The sequence below is a fragment of the Dermacentor andersoni genome, chromosome 1 (assembly GCF_023375885.2).
Source record: "Dermacentor andersoni chromosome 1, qqDerAnde1_hic_scaffold, whole genome shotgun sequence".
NCBI lineage: Eukaryota > Metazoa > Arthropoda > Arachnida > Ixodida > Ixodidae > Dermacentor > Dermacentor andersoni.
Window position 1 is genome coordinate 113114488 of NC_092814.1, and position 14728 is coordinate 113129215.

Consider the following 14728-nt stretch of genomic DNA (forward strand, 5'->3'; position numbering starts at 1 on the left):
GTCTATTCATAGTAATAGTACCCGTTTTGCCATGGACAAGTAAAAGAAAGTCTGGGCTACAACTTGGAACATAAATGTAAAGACAGCAACAATGATTATCTCATCACAGTTACCTTAACCAGACTATATTTGTAATTTTTTACTGTGTCAAATGGCACCCTGCCAAAATATTAACCTGTATAGGGCAAGTCAATGCAGCAGACAAAAACTATGTGTGATCAAATATTTCTTTTGCTGGATTATGAAGAAAATGTACAAGGCAGACATTCTTTAACACAGGCTTTTGATGGCGTTCAACAGACTATCACAGGCTCCTTTGCAATAGTCACGAAAGTCATGCTTAACTCGGACATACCTCATGCTCAAAGAACTTGTCCTCAAGTGTCCTCTCATCAGGATTGTTTCCCGCTCCACCAAAAAGCACATTGTATTGCTACAAGGAAACAATACAGTGTAAGAAATAGGTTACAAATGCAAGTTCTTGTGAAATGCTATGATCAGATGAAAAAACCCATAGAAGAAAGGTCTTACTGCATAGAACTCCGCGATGCTCCGTACTTGGTCGTAGTCATCTGCTTTAGCAAGGGCATTCAGTCCATCAGGGTAGAGGTGACCACATTTGGGAAAGAGCTTTGCTCTGTCTTCTTTTGTTAGTTCAGTGCCAAACGAGTTGATGGTGATAATAAATGCCCGACGGTCTGCCTCAAACTGTAGGGGGTAGGCAAACAGCAAACACAAAAGTATTGCAAAAAGCGTTCCACAAACCAATGAAAGGTCAGGTATATAAACACTTTTTTTTTACTAGGCTGCGATTTGAAAGGAATTCACTCCTGCATTTGAACACTTTACTACTACGTTTAACTGAACAGCTCAACTATGTAACCAACAAGACCTTTCAGAGGTACTACAGTTAAACCTCGATATAACGAACTTCACTATAATGAAATTCTTAATATAATGAAGTATTTAACTTTCTATAACTTCTGATCTATTGAACACAAGGTATTTGGAATATCAATATAATGAAGTGTGTATATACACAATTTCAATATAAAGATATTTCTATGTAGCCACGAAGGAATACCAAGACAAATGGAAACTGCCGCAGACGTAAATGGTTGAATTACAAGCGGCTGCTTGTGAATGCACCTCTCAAATCGTGCGCCACCACCGAAGCGGAGCATCATCATGTTCTGTATAGAGCCCAAGCGCAATAAGGTGAAATCATGCCTCGCGCAGGGCTTCGCTTTGTGCCACCAATGTAAAGGTTATGAGCCAGTTGTCCTGTGGATGTAGAAGATGCTGAAGTGTATAGCAGACAAGAAGAGGACAAAGTGGTGTCTATCATCTTTATTGTTGTGGCCCCACTTTTAGCCTCCTTGTAAATAGTGTAAACAAACCCCCTTTTCTGCAGATCTTCCTATAACATCTTGGTGGAGTGTGGGGTACATCACGAGCGCGTCACAGAACTTTGCAGCTGAGATCTTGTGGGTCCATTCAACCATGTCAACTGAGAGGATCGCTGTTTCGGCTTTGGCTACCACAACACCGATTGTCTTAACCCAACTCCAAGACCCTGGCACCCTCTCCGGCACTCATATCATGGATGTTGAAGACTGGCTAATCGAATACAAGCAAGCCAGCAAGAACAACTGGTGGAACCCAACTATCATCCTGCTTAACATCATCTATTACCTCAAGGGAATGGCCAGTGTTTGGTTCCAAACACAAGGAGGAATCGACCAGTTAGGACACCTGCAAGCAAAAGCTGGAGAGTCTCTTTGGGAAGCCAGTCAGATGCCAGCGGGCCACCAAGAGGGAACTTTTGTGCTGGGCTCAAACATCTGCTGAACTTTATACTGAGCACATTCAAGATGTACTAGCACTCTGTCGGCTGGTCGACGATGAGATGCCCAAAGCTGACAAAGCCAGCCACATTCTTAAAGGCCTCACTGATGATGTCTTCATTTACTTGTAGTATACAAGGACTGCTCGACCATGGACATTAGAAGTTATAAAAGAGTGCCAACGCTTTGAAGAAGTGAACAGCACAACAATTCGTTTGAATTATTCCGCTTAGCAGTATCTTTGATTTAAGCTGTTGTATGTGAAGACTTGGGGAACACAGGCATTCGTCTCATTGGTGCTGTAAGTCACCCTGCAGTCAGCAATTTCTTTTGAACTCCCCACCCACAATTGACCTATCCCAGATACTGCGACCCAAACAAGTGATGCATGCATGATGACAGGCCAAAAATTTGGAGGACACTTAAGCTTCGCCTTTAGAGTGGAACGCGACAGCATTCAAAGATCCCCGATTGCTTTTCACGTTTCCTGGCAACTGTAGCTTATGTAACTGTAATGTTTACCGGGAAATGTTGGCTGCGAATTCTATGCACGAAGGCAAGCTTCCTGGTAGAAACAAAGCCTCCTGCATGGGCCGATCTCCTGTTATTGTTTTGCACTTTTAATATTTCAGTCTGAGAAGATTTTACATAAAAGGTGAGCCCTCTTGGCAGTTTTTTTTTTCATGACATTTGTTTGTGGGCTGTCATTCTCAAAATTCCGAGGAATAACTTTGTAAAGAATGAAAGACAAGGCATGAGCAACTTTGGTGACAGAAAAGTGGTTAGGTATACGTGGTTCAGAATGACTTTTCGTGAAAAGATGGTTGATGCTGGATGTGGGACGCCGGACGCCAGATTTTCTGCGACACGGGGCCCTTAACGCTGTCGTGTTATATCCCCGACAGCTCAGAGTCACCAGTGCCTGAGCAATCAGCAGGCAGCCATCTTCTATTCCTTTCAGAACGGGGCAGTCTCCGGCTATTCAGAAAAAAATGCAGTTTTGTTCGGCATATTAACCCTTTCACTGTCACGGACGTACCAGTACGTTCTCTATCGTGCGTTCAAAATTTCGCGCCTGCGCGCAAAGCTGGCGCTCCTGGACTGACCCCGTCATCTGTTGACTCTTTCTACAAGTTCATATTTTCGCCCCGACCTGTGTTAATAGATGTATTGAAGAGTACGGTTGCGACTGCCACTCTCCCCTCTCTCTTTGCTGAGTGGCGTGGTGGCTCCACGTTCGCTGGATCATGCGTCGCGCGCGTGTGCTTATGGGTTCAAGGGTTGTTCTGCCATCTCTGCTAGTTTGAAGGTTTTCATTTTTCTTCTGTTGGTGTGTCTGCTACGGCGCCGCGTCAAGTTCAGGGGCACGCACCGTTGCCTCGCCGAAAAGAGTGACTCGATTGCTGCTTTCGCTCTCTCGCCGCACCCTCGCTTCCGACTTGCAGCAGTAAACATAAAGCCCTTCGAACTTTGTTTTAGCCTTTTTCCATCTCCCCCTGTCTTCTTGATCACACAATGTCCCATTTCTCTCTGTTGTGAGGGCGACTGAAAGCGCATCCTCCCTGCGCGCAGTTACTTTTGGATGGCTGAGCGCGGCAGGACCTTCGTCTGCTCATTGGAGCGGTGGCTCTTCCGATTCAGAATATGAGCCGAGCTCGGATCCGGACTCTGACAGTCTCATGCGAAGAAGAGATGAGTTCCGCATCGTCAGATTCGGATGTTGAATGGATGTTATAGTCAGGCTAATGATGATGATGATGTTTACTAACAACAGCTGCAGAACACTGAAATGTGCATATTGCATTGACTATGTTATTTGTATACCAATCATAATCAGAAATAAATTGCTATGTTCATCCCCTGTTATGCTCGTTCCCTGAAACCAAGCTGACACTGGGGGTGCGTCACGGCCAGAAAGGTCCGACAGCGAAAGGGTTAATGCATCTGTAACGCGTACACGTCACTTTGACGCAGTAAGTTTTCGTCGTTTTGTGACGTCACGTGACAGACATGCGAAGTGGGCATAGCCTAAAAACTTTCGAACAATAGCAAAGGGCTACTGATAACAAAATAGCATCAAATCAGAAATAATTATTTTTCTTTTGTTCGGTCTATTCCTGCATGTACACGTCAGATCAAATGGGGAGCTATCGTGGTTTGCGTGACGTTGCGCAACAGACAGGCAAGATGGGGGTGGCCTGAAAATTTTTTGACCATTCGTGGAGGACTGATTGCAAAATTGGAATAGGAAAGTTTGGATTAGCTTTACATTATAGCGCCTCCGATTACACAAGGCTTGGAGAGAACATCGGCAACCGATAAAACCAGCGATAACACTTGAGAAACATCTGATATAGAAAGGTGCACCTTGTGCTAGGCGATAACTTTGAATATTTGTTAACCGGTGAAAGGCAGTCATCGGGAAAGATAAATAAGTACATGTGACAATATATGCTTCAAGTTTAGCATCTGCATAGGCCCCATCGCACCTATACATGTGTTGATTCAAACATACACATTTATGTTGCACACAAATGTGTGCGCAGAAAGCCACAGCACAAGGAGAAAGTGTCATAAGTCATGACAAACCAAAAGGAAAGTCGCTATGAAACAAGACTAATACTACTAATGGACGCCATAGGTACCTCTCTTTTATGTGGAAATTCCTATGGAAGTTATATTGCTCATATCTGAATGCACCAAGAATGAATTAAAGATAGATGCTATTGTGCAATAAACAGTTAAGAAGATACAAAAGCAATTGGTTTCATGTTTGATAAAGAACTTTTAAAAAATATGTTGTGTTTACCACCGGTTTGTTTCCACACAACTTGCACACCACGGTCCCACTTTAAAGTTGGCACTGTAACATAAAACAAAGTTCTTTCCTGGTTCATATGACAAGAAAGAAAACCCAAGTCCCCTCTACACTGGCCAAACGGCAAAGTGTGCTTTGCCATTTAGGTGTAGTAGTGACCCCTTCTGCCAGCACAGCCACAACATACAACTCTCAATGTTTGTTTCATAAAGGGTCCCTGCAAAACCTTTTATGAAAGCTGTGGAATGTGTCTGGTATCGCTGCATACCTACTCACGAATAGCTTTTAAAAAGAAGTTTCTGAATGCGCTTTATATAAATGTTGTTATTCGCAATCAAATGCTGCCACTGTCCCATCCCTCGCAGCCTCTCCCTCCCCTTCATTGTTCTAACTGCACTGTGCCACTATGCCCATTCAGTGCAATGTTTGCCACGCTTTTGTATCAGCATGAACTCGACATCATGTAGTGTAATACTCCATCACATCACCCAATGTCATAGACCTTAGTATCGCCACAGTGGTATCATTCACCAACATATGGTTCCATCAGCTCAACAGTGATGCAATTTCTCCACTTTCAATTCTGCTGCAAGCACTTAGACATGAATATTAAATAAATCTGCCCATTTACTCCTGTACATGTGGGTATTGAAAAATTGAAGGAAAAAGCAGGCAGCCTTTTGAGCAAAATTGTAGGCTCCAAGTTGCATGTACGGGAGTAATATTTGGCCAAGACGTTCATGACAATATTGTCTCACGACTTAGCAGGTTTATATAAACATGACATGTCAAAAAAGTTTGCAGGATCCCTTTAACAGCAGATGGTGGCAGTAGTTCACTCATCAAACTGAGCTTCCTTTGCCAATGGCCAAGTGCTCGAGCATAGGACAAGTTTTTCAGTTTAGCCAAATGAAGCAGGCAAGTGTCAATGCTAAGTGTTTCATGTTACAATGCTAACTCTAAAATGATATCTTGAAGTGAAATTTGAGCCCCAAGAACACAGCAGTAAACAAAAGACTCTGAAAAAGATGTGTGGATTGATATGTAGACCACTATGCGTCATGAAGAAAATTTCCACGCATGCATGAACCCACAATTGCATGCCCACACATGCAGTAAAGCATAATAAAACAAGGATTGGTCTGACCCAATCCAAACTGAAGTTTTATTAGCATGGCACTTTTAAAAGTAAAGGTCAGCTGTGACACAGTTTCTCAGAAATGTTCAACAGTCACATATTTTCAACTTATGCCAGTCTATAGAACTCAATTCATTATTGAGTTCTAGAACTCAATTCAATTATTGCAAACAGCCATTATCATACCTCTGACATCTTAATGCGTATGGAAACTCCAGCAGTGTCTAGTGCCGAAGATAGGCTTCTGTCAAAATGGATTTCAAAATGGGACAGCTGGAGCAAAACCTGCATGTTATTTTCTGTCTGGGAGACAATACAAAAATTGTCTTTTTCTTGTTTCTGCTGTCTGCCACCTGATGGTGAGAAACTGTTGGAGTTGGAAGCGATGGAAGCATAGCTTGGGCCTTTGCAGCAGCTTTTGGGGCATGCAAAAACACAGTTTGGAGCAGAAATATATGCTTCTGGAGCAAAAAAAAAACTCAATTCAGAGCAAGAAAAATGGAGGTTTAGAGTAGCATCTTTCTGCTCTGGTGCAGACGGAAAACTATGCGTGCAATTAATGAGAAAAGACGCCGTAGAACTTTATATCTTAAAAATGACTGCATTCATTATTTATAACTCATTACATTAAATCGCAAGTTGGCGTTTCTTTTCTCCCACTTCCTGTTCCTTTTTCCTTTATTAAGAAAGCAAATTTTATTGCACATTTAGGCCTCATTCATAATCAACCCCTTAGTGCATGAATATTTGTTTTTCTTGTAAAAAAGGTAAAGAAATCTTTATTCATGCCATAAATGCCCAAAAAAACCTCAGTTTTGCCCAACAGGCGAAGCATTGATTGCAATAGCAAATTGTTAGCTTTTTGGAGTAAGCTGTTTTATCAGCTGCATCAATTGTTTTAAACATTCACTAACAAAATTAACAAGCACATCATGCACAGAGAGGAAAACGGGAACACATCTCACTTGATGACCGTGGTCACTTACTGTAGGAATGCTAACATGATGAGCAGCAGCGAGGCAAGCGAATTCCCCTTCGTGCTACCTCTCGCTTCAACACAAACTAGGCGTGTGAGAACACAGCGCATACCAAGCTATCAGCTATTTCAGGTCGGCTAGCCTTCGAGCCCAATGCAGGTTGCCTCCAAGATAGATACATGCAGCTGCCGCAGCTGTAATGGAAGAGGGGCTGCACGCTAACCTGCCCCCTCCTAGCGCGTGCACATTTTGCAGCTTCCCCCCCCCCCCCCCCCCCTGCATGCATGAGAAGATGGAGCACACTTATTCCATGTTCTTCCCTTGCGAGCGTGAAAAGCCACTGCCACATCAAGCCACCATCGTTCTCGGTTCACCATCACAAGCTTTCGCTCACACCTACAGTATGCAGTAAGCAGATGCAATGTTATTGCACCTGGACTTTATACAGAACATTACGGCAATGCCGATGGTGTAAGTTTGCTTGGAGTGTCCATATAATTGCTATTGCAATAAAAAATGCATGATTGCAATTTTATGAGAGGAAATTCTCGTGTATCATATTTTTTAAAAATTTATATATACGGCGATCTTAAACAAGATCTTAGCAGCGTGGTACGTGGGTAGGTTTACAAAACAAAATAAATACAGAAATGGGGAACTGCACTCAAAAAATTCTTCACACAAGCAAAAAAAAAAAAAAAAGAAACAGGCGCAAAAACAAGTGCTTCAACATTATTTCAGCGATTCTTTCAATAATACAGTCAAACAGTGCTATCACTAACAATCTCAGTAACCGCATAAAAATTTTTTTATTAAAGATATGTCTCGAAAAGTGATAATGAGTCCTGTGTTACAGTTTTATCGGCCAGCTTATTCCAATCAACTATAGTTCTAGGAAAAAGGAATACTTGAAGCAGTCGACACGTGTTGTAAATGGAGTGTCTCTGTCTGGTAGCGTAACCTGTTGTATACGTGATAATGTGAGATGTGTCGATGTTGCAGTGATCATTTATTAGTTGGAAAAAAAATTTTAAGCGACATACACGATATTTAATATCATACACTATGCAGTTATGGGTATATTATACAGCTTTACACAGACACAGAGAAAGGCATTTGGATCTGAAAAAACCTGCGAAGAATATGACAACCACTGATAGAAACTTGAAACTTTACTGTAACAAATGAAGTTTATTTCTTGCAGCTTGTTTTCTTACAAGTATACTTAAAATTTTAAATGCTCGCAACCAGCCGATCCTAGTGAAAACTTGGGTGAAGAACTGCTCAGACCACTGATGAAGTGCAAAAAGAAAAAGAATTAGAATAAAATCGTTAAATTATCTAGGCCCAGTATTCCGTATCAAACATTAGCACTGCAAGCAACAGAACTTAACACGAAGTTGAGAAGTTTACTGGGTAAGCTTTTATCGATTCATAGAGGAAAATGCACATAAAATGGTTGAGAAGCCTTCACTAGAGCAGGAAGGCAGACACAGAGCAAGTGTCCTGTCTTCTTTCTCTTCGTCCATTTTACACACCTTTCCTAGAATAAAATTTTAACATTTAAAACACTTACACAGGCAACACTTAAAACAAATAGCTTATAACTTTGTTTGGAGGCAACCAGAAGAGAGGAAAGAAAAGATGGCTCACAGCTAGGATTTCGAGCATGACATCTGCAGTAGTGCCTCCAATACTTTCACAGAACTTGTAGAAGTTTTCCAGGTATGCCTTGTAGAGGGTGTTGCGGATGATTTCAATGTTCATTTCATCAAGATCTTGTTCAGAAATGCAATCCACGAAGAAAGGTGCTGCAGAGCACAGAGTAATACAAGCCCACTGTCAGGCACACATCCCATTCACACGTGTAAAATAGTAAATACAAGCAATAGAAGGTGGAAACTTGGTTATTCTATCTATACTGCATTTCTCACAAAAAATTTGTGGCATATAAAAAAGTATTTCGAGCTTCACATAATGTGCACTGCTGGATTCAGTGCTTTCAATTAAAATTAAAACACTACAAAATATTATGAACTTTCTTTTAAAATACTCTTGTTTCAACCAAAAATATTAATAATCATTGGCAGTACCACAAATGTAAAAAATGTAAAGGCATACAGCCTAAAAAAAAAAAAAAAATCTAGAGTTTGGTTTCTTTAGTGATAGCTCAACCACCAGCTTCAACAACATATTCAACATAAGCACAGTCATCCAAGCTCTGTTGACCGAGACGTGTGGGAACGTTCAGCAGCAGAATTTCGTGTAAGGTCTATTACACTGAGAACTATGTTACCATGCAATTTATTAAACTTAAATGTTACACTTACCATGTAAATTGCATAAATTATTGAAACCTGGATGACAAATTTAAAGTAAGGCCGAGAGGTTGTCTATATCCACCAAGTCTGCTTTCTGTTTCGCGCTTTGTCAGTGGTTAGAGCAACGCTTTGCCCACACTACCATTGTGATCAGCCAGCCATAAACAGAGGACGACAAAAGTCGCACAGAATCGAGCAGAAAGCATCCATACAATATTGCAGCCCTGCATTCTGTTTAGTGTATACGCGAGATCAAAAATAAGCATCCTTTTTCCTGCACATATATTTTGTCATCACTTAGGCAGCACTTGCAACACTTTTGATCACTCTTGATGCAAGACAGGTAGTTGATCATTGGAAGGTGCTTTCATCTTATAGTAGACATAAAATAGGCGGATGATCTTTATTGAACAGTTATTTTTCTACTTATCTACTTTTCTTTCTTTGATTATCACACATGAGATGGTGGATGTGTCCTATTATAACAGCATCCCACTAATGCCACTATTTCTGTGTTGGTAACATCTACAGAAGCTGTCTGAACAATTGTCATTGACAGTCCCGATCTGGCCTACAACAATCAAAAAGGTATCCATGCCCATTCATCAGCAATCATAAAACAAACATGCACAGTTGTGTTCTTAGATTTGACACTTCAGCAGTCGGTGCCAAACCTCTCCCAAGCCGGCTCTTTCAACCATGAAAAAGCCGGCTTCCAGGTTGGGGGGGGGAAGGGGGGCTGCTTTCACCAATCTTATAGATTGTTGGGTGTTAGAAGGTGGGGTTGAAACCATCCACCTCCCGCAACTGAGCTAGGCACCCTACTCACTGGGCCATGACAGGTGTGCCACCAATTCAAAAAAATTTAGGAGCATGTTAATTCATAAAAAGGCAATATTCATATGGCAAGTGTGCAGCCTGTGAGAGGACTGCAGAAGAATGAGAGATAGGCAAGTTGGCACATTTTCTAGAGACTAGAAACAGTGTACAAAGGACAGTAAAATCAATACCGTGTTGTGTTTTCACTGTCCTTCGTCCTTTGTGCACTGTTTCTAGTCTTCCAAAACTGTGAGAGGACTTTAAGCAACGGTTTTCCTTACATTGCTAAAAATGCATCAATCACAAGAGCATTAAAGCAGAGTGAATAAAAAAGAAATATTAACATGCAAGTATGGTGACCGAAGGCCTTCTGCAGGCCAGGAAGTATCCTACAATGTGCAGGCATGGCGGAATTTAGAAGCTCAAACGCCAAGTGCAATGGAATTCTGGACTACATAAAAAGCCTAGTTTCAGCTATTGCAGATATAGAAAAGCCTCCATTCAAAATTTCATGATAGAAATACTAGTTGATGTGTCATAAAAAGCTAGCAGAAATAGATTTTTTCATACCAGAACTGAACAAAAATGCCACCATTACCACTCACTGGATACGGCATTGAACCCAGAGTGTTGAGAGCCAGTATGGCACCTATGAATTTAGGCCGCACTCATGGTGGGCTGAAAATCTTGGAGCCCACGGTTTGGGATTTGCGTCATATCCCCTAACCATGAGATACAAGTGTTGTCTGCTGAGGTGCTATTTAGAGGCTGTTAAATAAACTAAACCATTACCACCAACCCTGCTGTTTTGCCAAGATTGCTTGAGTCATATACATTACTCATTTATAGTTAATTTAGCCAAAGTGAAATTTCATTGTAGTTGGCCTTTAGTTCATGCAATACAAAAGAACATACAAAAACAGAAAATACAAGAGAACCTTTACAAAAGAACAGACGGTGCTATATTTCACATATGGCTTTTAATTCATGCATTAAAAGTGGCTTTCTGCAGGCCTTCCTTTGGTTTATCTAATTCCTGCTTTCCAAATGCATAGGCACAGAATGTGGTGACATGTTCAGATATCAAGATTCAGTCTTCAGCAAGTGAACTGGTATAAAGGGAACGTAAAAAGTACACAATTTCTTTTATGAATGCACAATGCAAATGCCCCACAATAAAAAAAAAGGGAAAAAAACCTTCCCTGCTATGAGCATATTTCTTTTTAACATAACATACACAAAGACTTTTCATGTTTGACAAATATGCTTAATATTCAAACATTTTTAAAGAATATTCGGAGAAAAGTTGCTATACTTGAGCTTCACTTTTTAATTTTTTTTTCCCATTTTGTGTAGGTGGTAAAAGACTATGCTAAACATGAACACTGTCACACTAAAATAGAAGGAATCACAATAATAACTTTTTGGTTTTGTACTTAAGGACTGCTCCAAACAAAGGAACACTAGTTTAAGCCAGGATCGATTAGTTTGTTTTTGCTCTACGTGTGAAGAAAGAGTTGCCTAATCTGGTTTTGAAAACTTAGCGATGAGCTAATAATAATAGGCAGCCATACCAAGAGGTGTGTCAACAATCACTGCATTGTAGAGCTCAGCAGGTGTGGAGGCAATGTGAATGGCCTCCATCTGATCAAAACTGCCCAAGGGGTGGCACTTTGGGATCAGCTCTCCAATAGGCCGTTGGTGTAGGGTCCCTGTGATCAGCAGGATGATGTTGTCAATCATGTAGCTGTACCTGCACAGAACAAAATTTTATTCTAACAATTAAGAGGGCAACACCATATGAAAATGCTATGATATCGAGGTAGGTGGTGTCACAATGAGCAGTAGTTACAGGATAGTAAAAAGTGGAGTGAAGTGGGCTGCCAATCAGTGAGTATGGTTTGTAGTAGGGGTGTTCAAATGGTCCGGACCTAACAATAAGCAAAAATTGTCGAAATGTGGAGTGGTGCAACACCCTCAAAAATCTAGGAAGTGACCATTGTACTATAAGCACTACAATCTGCACGGGTCTAATCCACAAACAAATAGGTACAGCTAAGATAACAGACCAGCAGCCATATAGAGAATCGCTTAAAGAACAAACCACTGACAAATGATTTAGATAGTTGGTGCAAATGCATACGAAATATAAAGCAGAAACATACCGAAACCGTCACCAGGACGGACAAAACACCTGAAGTGGACCCTCACCTATTGTCTCTGTGGGATGCAAGAAGAAGCCTGACCAAAAGATGGAAGCGACAGAAATGCAACCACAAACTCAAAATAAAAATCAAAGAAATAATGCAGAGAGCAGATGAATACACTAATCAACTTGCAACAGCCAACTGGGAATGCTTCTGCGAATCACTAAATGGAACCTTAGGGACAAGAAAAACGTGGAACATCCTCAAAGGAAGGATTGACCCGCTCAAAACCAGACGCAAAGGACAAAAGAACCTGGAGAGATTGCTACACTCGTACCCAGGCACAAAAGAACTCCTTCAGGCAGTCCATAGCAAAAGCTTCGATGGCAAAGCTCCGATTCCCCCATACCAAGCTGATTACAGCAGACACCTAAACCCAGGAATGGATGAACTCTTCAAGGAGGCAGAAGTTAGAGCAGCAATCGCCAGTACAAAATAGAACACAGCGGCAGAGGCGGACCAAATATCAAACGCCATGATTATAAACATGAATGATGAAGTCATAACAGCCCTTACGAACTTTATAAATGACCATTGGGTCAAAGGAACGATACCACAGCAATGGAAACTCGCTGCAATAATCATGATCCCAAAACCAGGGAAGAAACTGGTTTTAGAAAATCTTAGGCACATCTCTTTACATCATGTCTAGGAAAGGTTTTCGAAAGATTAGTAAACCCTAGACTCCAACATCATCTTGAACAAAACAACTTAATGCATGACACCATGTTTGGCTTCATATCACATCTTTCAACAAAGGACATACTCCTGCTTTTAAAAGAGGAAGTATTAACCAATGTCCCCAAGGCAGGAGAATGCATTGTCATGGCTGTGGACATAAAAAGGGCCTTTGACAGCATAAGTCACAAAAGGGATAATGGATGGACTAGCAGAGACCAGCTGCAGTCAAAGGACGTACATCCGAAGTACATCCAAAGCTTCCTCAACCAGAGAACAGCAGTTATCAAAGTAGGAGATGATGAATCTCAAGTCAGCCATCCTCCCAACAAAGGAATGCCACAGGGTGCAGTAATCTTGCTAAAACACTCCAAGAAATTCCTGACATGTGTCATTCCCTATACACATCATAAGAAGCCAACAAACACTGACACCAAGGACAACATAGGGGAAATTACTTGTGCTTAATAAATGAAATAAAGAAACGATAAATCAATAGAAATTAAAGTGGATGAAAAAACAACTTGCCGCAGGTGGGAACCGAACCCACAACGTTCGCATTTCATGCGCAATGCTCTACCAATTGAGCTACCGCGACGCCGTTTTCCCATCCACTTTCTTGGGTATTTATGTGTCCTAGTAGAACCCTGGGAGTGTTAGTCAGCGCCACCACTCACAGACCTTCGCGAAATGCGAAAGCTGTGGGTTCGGTTCCCACCTACGGAAAGTTGTTTTTTCATCCACTTTAATTTCTATTAATTTATTGTTTCTTTATTTCATTTATTAAACACAAGTAATTTCCCTATGTTGTCCTTGGCGTAAGTGTTTGTTGGCTTCTATGATACGACTAATAAAAAAATCGAGCCCCTCAGTTAACCCCTTTCCTTCTCGTTTATTCCCTATACACGGATGATATAATGATATGGATAACCAAGGGCAACTTGGAAGAGGAGGAGAAGCTTCAACGGGCAGCCAATACAATAGAAAAATATACCCAACAAAGAGGACTCCAGTGCTCGGCGGAGAAATCTGAACTCATTTGCCTCAGACAAAACAAAGAACAAAGAACTGACCCGAGACTCAAACTCAAGATCAGGCTAGAAGGGAAAATTATTCCCAAGAGGTCAATAGTAAAGAGTGTTGGGGATGTGGCTGAAATCGAATGTCAGATGTCTGCACACTTTAAACACAATTAGAAAAACAATGCAACAGATTAACTGGATGATAGCTCGTGTGGCTCATAATCGGACAGGGATGGGGGAACAAGACACCCGCAGACTCGTGAAAAGCCTGGTCATTAGCAGACTAACGTATTCCCTACCTTACTGTACCATGAATAAGGAGGTAGAAGAAAAGGCTGATCAAATAATAAGAATGGCATACAAGACAGCCCTGAGGATGCCATGCAACACTTCAACGGAGAAGCTTCTAGCCCTCGACCTCCACAATACATTTCATGAGCTGGCTGAGGCCCAACTTATAGCGCAAAGGAATCGACTGGCGCAAACGGCAGCCGGTAGAGCTCTTCTTCAAAGAGCCAGCCTTGGAGAATGCGTACAAGTACACCATAACACCAAGGGGCTACCCTGCCAGATCAGAGATTTGTATGGGGTATCACCAATACCACAAAACACGGATACAATATTACACACAGGAAGGAGAAAGGCTGGAGCAGAACACATAGACAAAACAACAAAGTACTTGGACACTGCAAGATTCACGGATGCTTCACCATATCAGGCCTACGCAAAGAATATGGTGGCAGTTGTTGTAAACCGTAAAGGTAAAATCATGGCCTGTGCATCGGTTTTCCGTACAACTATTACAGAAGCCGAAGAGATAGCCATCGCCTTAGCTATAAGAGAAGGCATACAGTGCAATGCTCCACTGACAATAATCGCAGATTCTCAGGCCGCATGTAGG

The 14728-nt window shown here is 41.5% G+C and overlaps 1 protein-coding gene across 2 annotated transcripts in view; it reads right to left on the reverse strand.

The window, feature by feature from the left end:
• The window catches only part of VhaAC39-1 (V-type proton ATPase subunit VhaAC39-1), a 34646-nt gene that overhangs the window by 17017 nt on the left and 2901 nt on the right, over positions 1-14728 (reverse strand). For both annotated transcript variants that reach the window (XM_050193629.3, XM_055061913.2), the window contains exons 3-6: positions 11495-11673; positions 8434-8591; positions 532-708; positions 356-433 (exon numbers count right to left, since the gene is read on the reverse strand). In XM_050193629.3, coding sequence (XP_050049586.1) covers positions 356-433; positions 532-708; positions 8434-8591; positions 11495-11673 — 592 coding nt within the window. The remainder of the gene's footprint in view (positions 1-355; positions 434-531; positions 709-8433; positions 8592-11494; positions 11674-14728) is intronic.